This window comes from Mustela lutreola, chromosome 1 (genome assembly GCF_030435805.1).
Source record: "Mustela lutreola isolate mMusLut2 chromosome 1, mMusLut2.pri, whole genome shotgun sequence".
NCBI classification, from domain to species: Eukaryota; Metazoa; Chordata; class Mammalia; order Carnivora; family Mustelidae; genus Mustela; species Mustela lutreola.
In genome coordinates, this window is record NC_081290.1 from 121,555,703 (window position 1) to 121,570,518 (window position 14,816).

General features: G+C 39.1%; 1 protein-coding gene across 5 annotated transcripts in view; it reads right to left on the reverse strand.

Annotated features, from left to right (window-relative positions):
* Positions 1-14,816, reverse strand: part of ARHGAP24 (Rho GTPase activating protein 24) — a 421,803-nt gene that overhangs the window by 18,775 nt on the left and 388,212 nt on the right. For all 5 annotated transcript variants that reach the window (XM_059173409.1, XM_059173421.1, XM_059173415.1 and 2 more), the window contains 2 exons: positions 13,256-13,388; positions 9,631-9,704 (listed from right to left, as the gene is read on the reverse strand). In XM_059173409.1, the coding sequence (XP_059029392.1) occupies positions 9,631-9,704; positions 13,256-13,388 (207 nt within the window). The remainder of the gene's footprint in view (positions 1-9,630; positions 9,705-13,255; positions 13,389-14,816) is intronic.

A 14,816-nucleotide genomic window follows, 5' to 3' on the forward strand; every position in this document is an offset into this window, starting at 1 on the left:
ATAATGCTAATATGGACAAGAGATTCAAGAATATGGATTTTCTTCCAATCCTTATATAAAACATTCAATTTATATGTGTATTCAATTTGAGAAGTATAAAAAAGATCATCTGTATAGTCCTGTATTTCAGAGAGGAAAAATCAACCCTCTTTATTGAGTAATTTTGAGCTTCAAATTTATAGTCTATTAAAAAATGAGATCAAACATGGTTTAAATTAAAACTTTAATTCTACAGATAGGAAAAATTATAAGCACATTTTTTTCAACTTATTAGGTGCTAAAGATTAAGGGGTGTGAATTAAGACTTTCCTCAAATGATTTTAGTAATAAGGATTGTTTTTGTAGTCTTTCAGCCTTTTTTCATTCCCCACCCTCTCTTCATTTCTAGATTTCATGGTTTTCTAATTGTACTGATGAAACAAAGAGGAAGTGAAGAAACATGTAAAAATAACTCATTTTTTAAAATTTGGTTTTATTTACTTATTTATTATTTCAAAATTTTATTTGAATTCTAGTTAACACGTGAGTAGGATTTACTGATTAATCAATTACTTTAATACCCAGTGCTCATCAAAATAAGTGCCTTCCTTAATACCCATCACCTATTTAGCCCATCCCCCACCCATCTCCCTTCCATCAACGCTCAGTTTGTTCTCTATGGTTAAGAGTCTCTTATGGTTTGCTTCTTTCTCTCTCTCTCTTTATTCCCCTTTCCCCTATGTTCATCTGTTTGGTTTCTTAAATTCCATACATGATTATTTATCTTTCTCTGATTTATTTCACTTAACATAGAATGGGTAAAGAAGATGTGTGTGTGTGTGTGTGTGTGTGTGTGACCTGGAATATTACTCAGCCATCAAAAAGAATGAAATCTTACCATTTGCAACAACATGGATGAAACTAGACTGCATTATGCTAAGCAAAATAAGAGAACTTAATTATTATTTAAAATAATATATTTTAGGTGTCAGACATTGCACTAACTTACTGAATTCTCAGAGCAACTCTGTGAGGTAGATACTATGATTATCTCCATTTTACAGATGAGACACATGAGGCACCACGGTGGCTAAGAATATTCTCTGAGGATGTACAAGTAATAGGTGGCAGAGCTGAGATTTGAACCCAGAGTGTCTGACTCTAGAGTCTGTGCTCTCGACCACTCCCCTATGACTGTGAAGAAAGGCACCTGCTTCACGTATTCATTATTGTTAGATAGGCTAAGCTAGTGTAAAACTGAAAGGAAAAACTCACACCAGTGTAATTTCTTATTTGATTAAGACTTTTAGCTGAAACAAAAAAAGACTTTTAGCTGCTTAAATGTTTCAAGAGGGGCGCCTGAGTGGCTCAGTGGGTTAAGCCTCTGCCTTCGGCTCAGGTCATGATCTCAGGGCCCTGGGATTGAGCCCCACATTGGGCTCTCTGCTAAGCAGGGAGCCTGCTCCCCCACCCCCTCTGCCTGCCTCTCAGCCTACTTGTGATCTCTCTCTGTCAAATAAATAAATAAAATCTTTAAAAAAAAATGTTTCAAGAGAAGTGAAGTTCTCCTACTATGGAGATAAAGACGGGTAATATAGTTCTCAAGGAAGAGCCTTTTCCTTTTTACTTAAAGAGGATGTCCTCCTTTCTCATTCACCACAGCAGCCTGAATTAGTTCAAAATCTTGTGACAGAATCCCGAGGTGTTAATGAGTCTATGTTATCAGTGAGATGATTTCTTTCCTTTTTCTAAATTTTGAAACCTAAGCTCATATTTGCTTCCTACCATTACCAGAAAAAGTTATAGTAGGAGATTCTGGAATTCCTAATCAGTTACAATTGATGTGAGGTCCACAGTGTCAGGCATTAGTCTTAAACTGCATAGTTCCCAGTCTGCCAAATGTTTACCTAATCATGACACAAAAAGTATATGTAAATGATAACACTATACTGAATTAAAAATCTGAATTATTTAAAAATAAGCTGAGAGGCTTTCCTTTAAGGTACCTTACAATGACTTGTAGTGCCAACCATCATCTCTTTTTTTAATTTAATTTTTCAATTTTAAATACTTGGTGTCTTAATTTTTTAAGTTTTGTTTTGTTTTTTTATTAAATTTATTTTTTTAACAAACCTATAATGTATTTTTACCCCCAGGGGTACAGGTCTGTTAATCACCAGGTTTACACATTTCACAGCAGTCATCATAGCACATACCCTCTCCAATGTCCATATCCCTACCACTCTCTCCCGTCCCCTCTCCCCCCAGCAACCCTCAGTCTGTTTTATGAGATTGAGTCTTTTATGGTTTGTCTCCCTCCCAATCCCACCTTCTTACATTTTTTTTTCCTACCCCCAGCCCCCCCACACATTGCATATCCACTTCTTCATATCAGGGAAATCATATGATACTTGTCTTTTTCCAATTGACTTATTTCGCCAAGCATAATACCCTCTAGTTCCATCCACGTCATCGGAAATGGCAAGATTTCATTTCTTTTGATGGCTGCATAGTATTCCATTGTGTATATATGCCACATCTTCTTCATCCATTCATCTGTTGATGGAGATCTAGGTTTTTTCCATAACTTGGCTATTGTGGACATTGCTGCTATAAACATTTGGGTGGACGTGCCCCTTCGGAGCACCATGTTTGTATCTTTAGGATATATACACAGTAGTGCAATTGCTGGGTCATAGGGTAGCTCTATTTTCAGTTTTTTGAGGAAACTCCACACGGTTTTCCAGAGTGGTTGCACCAGCTTGCATTCCCACCAACAGTGTGGGAGGGTTTCCCTCTCTCCACATCCTCGCAAGCATCTGTCATTTCTTGACTTGTTAATTTTGGCCATTCTGACTGGTGTGAGGTGGTATCTCATTGTGGTTTTGATTTGTATTTCCCTGATGCCCAGCGATGTGGAGCACTTTTTCATGTATCTTTTGGCCATCTGGATGTCTTCTTTGCAGAAATGTCTATTCCTGTCCTCTGCCCATTTCTTAATTGGATTATTTGTTCTTTGAGTGTTGAGTTTGCTAAGCTCTTTATAGATTTTGGATACTAGCCCTTTATGTGATATGTCATTTACAAATATCTTCTCCCATTCTGTCAGTTGTCTTTTGGTTTTGTTGACTGTTTCCTTTGCTGTGCAAAAGCTTTTGATCTTGATGAAATCCCAATAGTTCATTTTTGTCCTTGCTTCTGTTGTCTTTGGCGATGTTCCTAGGAAGTAGTTGCTGCGGTTGAGGATGAAGAGGTTGCTGCCTGTGTTCTCCTCAAGGATTTTGATGGATTCCTTTCTCACATTGAGGTCCTTCATCCATTTTGAGTCTATTTTTGTGTATGGTGTAAGGAGATAGTCCAATTTCATTTTTCTGCATGTGGCTGCCCAATTTTCCAATCACCATTTGTTGAAGAGGCTGTCTTTTTTCCATTGGACATTCCTTCCTGCTTTGTCAAAAATTAGTTGACCATAGAGTTGAGGGTCTATTTCTGGGCTCTCTATTCTGTTCCATTGATCTATGTGTCTGTTTTTGTGCCAGTACCATGCTGTCTTGATGATGACAGCTTTGTAATAGAGCTTGAAGTCTGGAATTGTGATGCCACCAACTTTGGCTTTCTTTTTCAATATTCCTTTGGCTATTCGAGGTCTTTTCTGGTTCCATATAAATTTTAGGATTGTTTGTTCTATTTCTTTGAAAAAATGCATAGGATTTTGATAGGGATTGCATTAAATGTGTAGATTGCTTTAGGTAGAATAGACATATTCACAATATTTGTTCTTCCAATCCATGAGCATGGAACATTTTTCCATTTCTTTGTGTCTTCCTAATTTCTTTCATGAGTACTTTATAGTTTTCTCAGTATAGATTCTTTGCCTCTTTGGTTACATTTATTCCTAGGTATCTTATGGTTTTTGGTGCAATTGTAAATGGGACTGTCTCCTTAATTTCTCTTTCTTCTGTCTTGCTGTTAGTGTAAAGAAATACACATGATTTCTGTGCATTGACTTTGTATCCTGAATTTATATTACTGAATTCCTGTACAAGTTCTAGCAGTTTTGGAGTAGAGCCTTTTGGGTTTTCCACATATAGTATCATATCATCTGCAAAGAGTGATAGTTTGACTTCTTCTTTGCCGATTTGGATGCCTTTAATTTCTTTTTGTTGTCTGATTGCTGAGTTTAGGACTTCTAGTACTATGTTGAACAGCAGTGGTGATAACGGACATCCTTGCCGTGTTCCTGACCTAAGCAGAAAAGCTTTCAGTTTTTCTCCATTGAGAATGTTATTTGCAGTGGGTTTTTCATAGATGGCTTTGATAATATTGAGGTATGTGCCCTCTATCCCTACACTTTCAAGAGTTTTAATCAGGAAGGGATGCTGCACTTTGTCAAATGCTTTTTCAGCATCTATTGAGAGTATCATATGGTTCTTATTCTTTCTTTTGTTAATGTACTGTATCACATCGATTGATTTGCAGATGTTGAACCAACCTTGCAGCCCTGGAATAAATCCCACTTGGTCGTGTTGAATAATCCTTTTAATGTACTGTTGGATCCTATTGGCCAGTATTTTGGTGAGAATTTTCGCATCTGTATTCATTAAGGCTATTGCTCTGTAATTCTCTTTTTTGATGGGATCCTTGTCTGGTTTTGGGATCAAGGTGATGCTGGCCTCATAAAATGAGTTTGGAAGTTTTCCTTCCATTTCTATTCTTTGGAAGAGTTTCAGGAGAATAGAAATTAATTCTTCTTTAAATATTTGGTAGAATTCCCCTGGGAAGCCATCTGGCCCTGGGCTTTTGTTTGTTTGGAGATTTTTAATGACTGTTTCAATCTCCTTACTGGTTATGGGTCTGTTCAGGCTTTCTATTTCTTCCTGCTTCAGTTGTGGTAGTTTATATGTCTCTAGAAATGTATCCATTTCTTCCAGATTGTTGAATTTGTTGGCGTAGAGTTGCTCATAGTATGTTCTTATAATTGTTTGTATTTCTTTGGTGTTGGTTGTGATCTCTCTTCTTTCATTCATGATTTTATTTATTTGGGTCCTTTCTATTTTCTTTTGATAAGTCTGGCCAGGACTTGTCAATCTTATTAATTCTTTCAAAGAACCAGCTCCTAGTTTCGTTGATTTGTCCTATTGTTTTTTAGTTTCTATTTCATTGATTTCTGCTCTGATCTTTATGATTTCTCTTCTCCTGCAGGGTTTAGGTTTTCTTTGTTGTTCTTTCTCCAGCTCCTTTAAGTGTAGGGTTAGGTTGTGTATTTGAGACCTTTCTTGTTTCTTGAGAAAGGCTTTTACCACTATATATTTTCCTCTCAGGACTGCCTTTGTTGTGTCCCACAGATTTTGAACTGTTGTGTTTTCATTGTCATTTGTTTCCATGAATTTTTTCAATTCTTCTTTAATTTCCTGGTTGACTCATTCATTTTTTAGAAGGATGCTATTTAGTCTCCATGTATTTGGGTTCTTTCTAAATTTCCTTTTGTGATTGAGTTTTACCTTCAGAGCATTGTGGTCTGAAAATATGCAGGGAATGATCCCAATCTTTTGATACTGGTTGAGACCTGATTTACATCCCCGGATGTGATCTATTCTGGAGAATGTTCCATGAGCACCAGAGAAGAATGTATATTCTGTTGCTTTGGGATGGAATGTTCTGAATATATCTGTGATGTCCATCTGGCCCAGTGTGTCATTTAAGCCCTTTATTTCCTTGTTGATTTTTTGCTTAGATGATCTGTCCATTTCAGTGAGGGGAGTGTTAAAGTCCCCTATTATTATTGTATTATTGTCGATGTATTTCTTTGATTTTGTTATTAATTGGTTTATATAGTTGGCTGCTCCCATGTTAGGGGCATAGATATTTAAAATTGTTAGGTCTTCTTGTTGGACAGACCCTTTGAGTATGATATAGTGTCCTTCCTCATCTCTTATTATAGTCTTTGGCTTCAAATCTAATTGATCTGATATAAGGATTACCACCCCAGCTTTCTTCTGATGTCCATTAGCATGGCACATTGTTTTCCACTCCCTCACTTTAAATCTGGAGGTGTCTTTGGGTCTAAAATGAGTTTCTTATAGGCAGCATATTGATGGGTTTTGTTTTTTTATCCATTCTGATACCCTGTGTCTTTTGATTGGGGCATTTAGCCTATTAACATTCAGGGTAACTATTGAAAGATATGAATTCAATGCCATTGTATTGCTTGTAAGGTGACTGTTACTGTGTATCGTCTCTATTTCCTTCTGATCTACTACTTTTAGGGTCTCTCTTTGTTTGGAGGACCCCTTTCAATATTTCCTGTAGAGCTGGTTTGGTGTTTGCAAATTCTTTCAGTTTTGTTTGTCCTGGAAGCTTTTTATCTCTCCTTCTATTTCAATGATAGCCTAGCTGGATATAGTATTCTTGGCTGCATGTTTTTCTAGTTTCTAGCTCTGAATATATCATGCCAGCTCTTTCTGGCTTGCCAGGTCTCTCTGGATAGGTCCGTTGCCAATCTAATGTTTTTTTTTTTTTTTTTTAAGATTTATTTATTTATTTGACAGACAGATCCCAAGTAGGCAGAGGCAGGCAGAGAGAGAGAGGAGGAAGCAGGCTCCCTTCCGAGCAGAGAGCCCGATGCGGGGCTGGATCCCAGGTTCCCGGGATCATGACCCGAGCTGAAGGCAGAGGCTTCAACCCACCGAGCCACCCAGGCGCCCCCAATCTAATGTTTTTACCCTTGTATGTTACACACTTCTTTTCCCGGGCTGCTTTCAGGATTTCCTCTGTCGCTAAGACTTATAAATTTTACTATCAGGTGATGAGGTGTCGACCCATTTTTATTGATTTTGAGGGGCGTTCTTAGCATCTCCTGGATCTTGATGTTTGTTCCCTTTGCTATATTAGAAAAATTCTCTTCAATAATTCTCTCCAATATACCTTCTGCTCCCCTCTCTCTTTTTTCTTCTTCTGGAATCCCAATTATTCGAATTTGTATTGTCTTATGGTGTTACTTATCTCTCAAATTCTCTCCTCGTGGTCCAGTATTTGTTTGTCTCTCTTTGCTCAGCTTCTTTATTCTCTGTCATTTGGTCTTCTATGTCACTAATTCTTTCTTCTGCCTCATTTATCCCAGCAGTAAGAGCCTCCATTTTTTATTGCAGCTCATTAATAGCTTTTTTTATTTCAACTTGGTTAGGTTTTAGTTGTTTTATTTCTCCAGAAAGGGCTTTTATCTCAACAGAGAGGGTTTCTCTAATATCTTCTATGCCTTTTTCGAGCCCAGCTAGAACCTTGAGAATCATCATTCTGAACTCTACATCTGTCATATTAGCTATGTCTGTATTGATTAGGTCCCCAGCCTTCGGTACTGGCTCTTGTTCTTTCTTCTGTGGTGAGTTTTTCCGCCTTGTCATTTTGTCCAGATAAGATTTGCTTTCTCCTCCTCTGGAATTCCACTGTTCTCCTTGGTGAGTGAAGTTGGTCTTAGCTGGGTTTCTTGTTGATCTTCTGGGAGAGGGGCCTGTTGTGGTGATTCTCCAGTGTCTTTGCCCCAGGCAGAATTTTACCGCCCTTACCAGGGGCCGGGCTAAGTAATCCGCTCGGTTTGCTTTTGGGAGCTTTTGTTCCCTGCGTGCTTTCAGTAGAGTTCCAGAGGACGGGAATGAAGATGGTGGCCTCCCAATCTCTGGCCCAGAGGAGCCGAGAGCTCGGGGTCCTGCTCAGTGCGCCCTCAGAGAAAAGCGCCCAACCTTCCCCGTCTCCCTGGCCTCTGGTTGTGCCTGTAGGAAAGCGCTCAATCGGTCGCATTTGGAGAAAAGCGCTCAGTCACTGCCATCTCCGTGGCCTCTGGCCGCACTTCGAGCTCACGCAGCCTGTGCCCGGTTCAAGGTAACCTGAGCTGAGAGCTCACTCCTTGGCTTTGTCGCTGTAGCTGGCTTTCCTGCTCTAATACCAGCAAGCTCTGTGACACTCAGAGACCCCCAGTCCTTCTGTGACCCCACGGGGCATGGGTTATGCTGACCCCACGTGGGCTTTCCCCTCGGTTTAGCCTCTGGAGCGATGTCCCTCCATGGAACAGACTTTTAAAAGTCCTGATTTTGTGCCCCATTGCTCCACCGCTTGCCGGGAGCCAGCCCCTCCCCCCATGGTTTATCTTCCCATCACTTTGGATTCACTTCTCTGCAGGTCCTACCTTTCAGAAAGTGATTGATTTTCTGTTTCTAGAATTGTTGCTCTTCTTCTCTTCGATTTCTTGTTGGATTTGTAGGTCTTTGCAATGGTTAGATAAGCTATCTAGCTGATCTCCTGCTTCCTAATGTTGTCTCAGCCTGCTACTTCTCCGCCATCTTGACTCCTCCTCCCAATTTTTTAAGTTTTTAAATTCCAGTTAGTTAGCAGACAGTGTAATATTAGTTTCAGGTGTACAATTCAGTGATTCAACACTTCCATAACATCGCCCTGTGCTCATCTCAAAAAGTGCCCTTCTAAATCCCCATCACCTATTCACCCATCTCCTCACCCACCACCCTTCCAGTAACCATCAGCTTGTTCTTTGTAGTTAAGAGTCTGTTTCTTGGGTGCCTGGGTGGCTCAGTCATTAAGCGTCTGCCTTCAGCTCAGGTCATGATCCCAGGGTCCTGGGATTGAGCCCCACATCAAGCCCCCTGCTCAATGGAAAGCCTCTTCTCCCTCTCCTACTCTCCCTGTTTCCTCTCTCACTCTCTTTCTCTTTGTCAAATAAATATATAAAATCTTTAAAAAGGGACGCCTGGGTGGCTCAGTGGGTTAAAGCCTCTGCCTTCAGCTCAGGTCATGGTTCCAGGGTCTTGGGATCGAGCCCCACATCCGGCTCTCTACTCAGTGGGGAGCCTGCTTCCTCCTTTCTCTCTGCCTGCCTCTCTGCCTACTTGTGATCTCTCTCTCTGTCAAATAAATAATAAAATCTTTAAAAAAAGAAAAGAGAGAGTTTGCTCCTTGGTCTGCCTCTCTTTTCTCCCCCATGGTTGTTTTGTTTCTTAAATTCCACATATGAGTGAAATCATATGGTTTTTAAACAGGGGGACAGACATGGCACATACCATCCCAAGCCATAGGGAAATATGGTCATGAGTGAGAGCTTTATCAGGTACAATTAGTATCCTAAAAGAATCAAACAGTAATGTCTTTTCAATAAGTCTTGTAGTAAGAGAAAAACAGAAAGAAAATAATATTTATTCAATTTAATAATGTAATTTAAATGTTAAAACAACTCTGTGGAATGTGTGTTTTCAATACTCTTTTATCTAGTAGGACACTTAGAGAGGATAAGAAAATTACATACAGACACATAAGACGTCAGTGATAGAAACTGGACTCCCGTACAGGCCTTTCTCATGCCAAGGGAAATGCTCCTTCTCTAAATGAAGGTACACAGCACATGTACAAACAACTATTGGAAGTTTGAAGCAACATATCCCTAATATGTAGATGTAAGACAGACCCAGAAACAAATGACAAAGTCGAGCAATTTCAGGGCTCAAAGAAAGCCTTGAGATTATCTTATCAAACTTCTTAATTTTACAGAGGTCAACACTAGAGCACAGAGCAGGTCACTGATTTTATAAGTTAGTATCAGGCTACATATAGTCTCGTTCTCTTTAGTTTTGTCTTCAGGACAATTCTTACCTGCAAATATACTTCAGGAGGTTGTAATTGACCACTGGCAAACTCTTCACCTGCTTTGCTAATTCCTTAACACCCTGAGTAAAAAGAAATGGAGAATAAATGTTATCTAAGTGTTGGCCTTGGAATTAAAGCAAATGAAAAATGGGTATACAGTTCTTTTTTCATTAGTTTCACACATCATCAGTGAGGAATCCTGTCCTGAAAACTTGCCACCATTAAGAGAGGATTTGGCAAATATTTTCAAAGATGTGAAAAAGTATTTAAAATATTTCCATAAGTACTATTTGTGGAGAAACAGATGTTAAGTGAAGCCTTTCTAACATTATTAATACTTGTTCACAGTTGACTAAAAAGGGAAGACAACCTCATTTATAATAAGGTTATTTGGGGAAAAAAGCAGCCTTAATGTAGTGAGGATCTTTCTCATTTCCGACATTCCCAAAACAGAGACAAACTCACATCTACTGACAAATAAGTCTCTCAAGATGGACCATGTCTAGGACACACCGTTTGCGGTGGGATGGAGAATGAAAAGCCCACTATTCGTGGACATTTCACAAAGGGATTAATTGCATGGGTTCTTCTCATTGTAGAGCTTCTAAAATGTAAATGGTCCCAGAAATGCTAATGGATAATGTAATCTAATTTGTTCTTCTTCCTGAAAAAGGCCAGATGGTAAATATCGCAAGCGTTCTGGGACATATGGTCTCTGTCTCAACTACTCAACTCTCCCGTTGTGGTACAAAAGCAGCCACAGACAACATTACATAACAAAGTAAAACTTCATTTATAAAAACAGGCAGCAATTTCAATAAGAGTGCCGAGAAAATCCAGTGGAGGAAACAACAGTCTTTCCAAAAAAGGGTTCTGAGACAACCAGATATCCATATGCCACAGGTTGAAGTTGGACCTTTCCTCATATCATAATCCAAAATTAACTCAAAATGGGTCATAGACCTAAAGGTAAGAGCTAATGTTACAAAAGTCTTAGAAGAAAGTATAGGAATAAATCCTGGTGAGCTTGGTTAAGTATTTCTTAGATATGACATTAAAAGCACAAGTGACAAAAGAAAAATAGATAAGTTAGACTTCGTTGTAATTAAAAACGTTTGTGCTTCAAAGGACACCATCAAAAAACTGAAGAGACTTGGGGTGCCTGGGTGGCTCAGTTCTTTGAGCATCTGTCTCTTGATTTTGCCTCAGGTCATGAGAGTCAGGGTCTGTGCTCAGTGGGGAGTCTCCTTGAAATTCTCTCTCCTTCTCTTTCTGCCCTCTACCCCCAAAATAAATAAATAAATCTTTAAAAAACTGAAGAGACAACCTATAGAATGGGAGAAATATTTGCAAATCAAATCATATATCTGATAAGAGGTTTGTAATCTAAACTATAAGAACCTTCACAACTCAAATTAAGACAACCCAATTACAAATGGGAAAATGATTTTTCCAAAGAAAATATGTGAAGAGCCAATAAGTACATGGAAAAATGTTTAACAGCATTAACTGTCAGGGAAATGCAACTCGAGCTCAAGGTGATCTCACTTTACATACACTAGGATGGCTATGATAAAAAAGACAGAGAACAAGTGTCGGTAAAAGTGTGGAGACGTTGGAATCTGCACGAGTTGCTGGTGGGAATTTAAAAATGACGGAGCCTCTTTAGAAAACACAGAGTTACACATGGCCCAGCAAGTCTGCCTCCTGGGTATAAACCCAGAAGAAATGAAGATGTATGTCCATGCCAAACTTTACAAATGAATATTCACAGCAGCATTAATAATAATAGTGAAACAACCCACATATGCTACAACTGAGGGTTGGATAAATAAATGAATAAATAAAAACAAATGGAATGAAATACTAGTATATGTGGAATAGTGTGAATAAACCTTGAAAACAGTGAAAGAAGCCAGTCACAGAAGACAATGTAGTGAATGATTTTGTTTATATGAAATAGCCAAAATAGGCAAGTCTATACATACAGAAGAGATTAGTTATTGCCAAGCGCTGGGGAAGGTGGGGCCAGGGGAATAGGTATGGACCTAGTTATAGGATGATGAAAATGTGTTAAATATTCTAAAATTAGATTGTGGCAGTGGTGGCACAACTCTTGAGAAACAGTTGGCCCTTGAGCAATGTAGGGGTGAGGGACACCAATTCCCCCAACTCAAAAAACCATGAGTAATTTTGACTCCCCCCCAAACTTAGATAGCCTACTATTGACAGGAAACCTTCCTGATAACAGTTGATTAACAAATATTTTGTATGTTTTATGTATTATATGCTGTATTCTTACAATAAAGTAAGCTAGAGAAAAGAAAACATTAAGAAAATCATATGGAAGAGGAAGTACATTTATCGCACTGTATTGCAAAATTTCCGTGCGTAGGAGGACCCATGCAATTCAAACCCATGTTATTTGAGGGTCAACTGTATACTAAAATGCACTGATTATACACTTCAAATAGGTGATTGTATAATATATGAACTATATCTCAATAAGGCTGTTTTTAAAAATGGTAGAGAGAAGCAACCGTCACAGTCACCAAACTGTGGAAAGAACCAAGATTCTCTTCAACGGACGAATGGATAAAGAAGATATGCTTCATATATATAATGGAGTATTATGCCTCCATCAGAAAGGATGAATACCCAACTTTTGTATCAACATGCATGGGACTGGAGGAGATTATCCTGAGGGAAGGAAGTCCAGCAGAGGGAGTTAATTATCATACGGTTTCACTTATTTGTGGAGCGTAAGGAATAACACTGGGAGATGGAGAGGAGAAGTGAGTTGGGGGAAATTGGAGGGGGAGACGAATCATGAGGCTGTGGATGCTGAGAAACAAACTGAGGGTTTTGGTGGGGAGAGGGTGGGGTTGGGGGAGCCCGGTGGTGGGTATTATGGAGGGCACATATTGCATGGAGCACTGGGCATGGTGCATAAACAATGAATTCTGGAATACTGAAAAGAAGTAAATAAAATGGAAAAAATGGTAGATAAGATTTGGTAGGAGGCATTGTTTAGGTAATTTAGAGGGGCTCACAACGAAAAAGAGAATATGAAATAAGGCATCCAATTTGTTCATGGAATGTTTGGCCTGATGTAGCCCACAATTAACCACTTGAGCAAAGTGGGCAAGGACGGCTCATTTCATTTATTAACTTGCAGTTTTCTTTTTGATAAGAGAGGGGATTAAAAATGGGACCTGACTTGTGTGTGTGATATCTAAGTTCGTGTAATGTCAATGAATAAAATAGTGGAAAACAGTCCAAGGATGCGACAAAAGGAAATTTTTTTTTAATTTTTTTTTTTAATTTTTTATTTTTTATAAACATATATTTTTATCCCCAGGGGTGCAGGTCTGTGAATCACCAGGTTTACACACTTCACAGCACTCACCAGAGCACATACCCTCCCCAATGTCCATAATCCCACCCCCTTCTCCCAAACCCCCTCCCCCCAGCAACCCTCAGTTTGTTTTGTGAGCTTAAGAGTCACTTATGGTTTGTCTCCCTCCTCAAGGTTTGCGACAAAAGGAAATTTACAAATTAAAAACTAAGAACGTTGATTTAAAAAAAGACCCAAATGAAGGTTTTTCTAGAAAGAAATACATCAACTTACAGCTTCTTCGTCCTTGCTGAGCAGTTTGGCACAGGCCAAAAAATCTTCATACTTTGCGTAAGGAATAACTGGTTCCGGAAGTTCTCGGAGATAGAGTTTAAGAAGTGATGCCACTGTGTGTACATCCGTGTTGCTGTGGAGACAGAAGTGGGAAGATATTCTCTGGAGTAAACTTTATTTTACTTCATCCGATTTAGTTTTTCATCAAATACACATCAAATTCCATACGAGTTGGCAATTCAGTCAGGAAGCTCAGCTTGGAAGAAGCACACACGTTCACAATGCCTGTGACATGCTGTACCACAGGTGGAGTGGAGAGGGGTCTGGAAGGACTCTGGGAAGCCGCAGTGTGGTTTCAAAATAGTCAGACGTTCAGATACTTTTCTTGTGTGTGTACTTGACATTAAGCAGAAGTGTTAACTTTGGAAAACAGGGCCAATATACCAGACTTTAAATGAAATAGAATACAATCAACAAAAAACACCAAATCCATCGAGGTGTGCATGCATGTATTCAATGTCACAATCAGTTTGGAATCATAGCTTCACTTCCTCTTCTTTAGAAGATATTGGTGATTGGCTACAGACATCAGAAACTTAGTATTACATGTTATAACTTTTTAAGCAGAACTTATTTTGAAGGTGATTGATTCTCAGCATGATTTCTTGTCTAATATTCTAAGATAGTTGGGAATCTTTAGGGTCTTCTAGAAAGAGAAGGAATATACTACAAAAATGAATAAAGAAAACAAAACCTGCTCTTTGTATAACGTACAAAACTTATTTTTATTCCCTACTGACCATGAGAGTGATAGGATTTCTTTATTTTTTTTTAAGATTTTATTTTTTATTTGACAGAGACAGAGAGAGCACGCACATACAAGTAGGGAGAGTGGCAGGCAGAAGCAGAGGGAGAAGCAGACTTCCCTCAGAGCGGGGAACCCCATTGTGGGGCTCGATCCCAGGACCCTGGGAACATGACCAGAGCCCAAAGGCAGAAGCCTAACTGACTGAGCCACTATACTTTGTGTTCTCTATCTCCATGTTATTCCATGAAGATGGCAGACAGTAAATACTACAGGAGGTGAATTTTGGCTGTGTATTTATTTTTATTTAACTTTGGGTGAAGGGTACAAAGTGTGGCAAGGAGGAACTGGTGGGCAGGGAGTGAAAGGCCAATTGACCTTGAGAAGTAGAAAAGTGGCAGTGAACAAGGTCAGGGATTTAAGTAGGTATTGAGAATGAACATCCCACTCCCAGACTGAGTTGTAGGAAGTCACATGTCCCCAGACAGGTATACCTTGAAAGCTACCATACTGTTGAATTTCCTGCCTCAGTGAATATTCTCTTGCCTCAAGGGTGACGTGGAAACAGAGCTAACATACAAAACTACAGGGGCTGGGACAATGGGTATCTCAGTTCTCAATTCTGGATTTACTTTGATTTCATCATCTATTTCCCACATGCCTACTCTGTATTGAACTACAGAAACACACAGTGGGTAGGACCTCAAATGGTCAAAAAAAAGATTATTTCAGTCTGTTCAAAATGTATAATCTAGT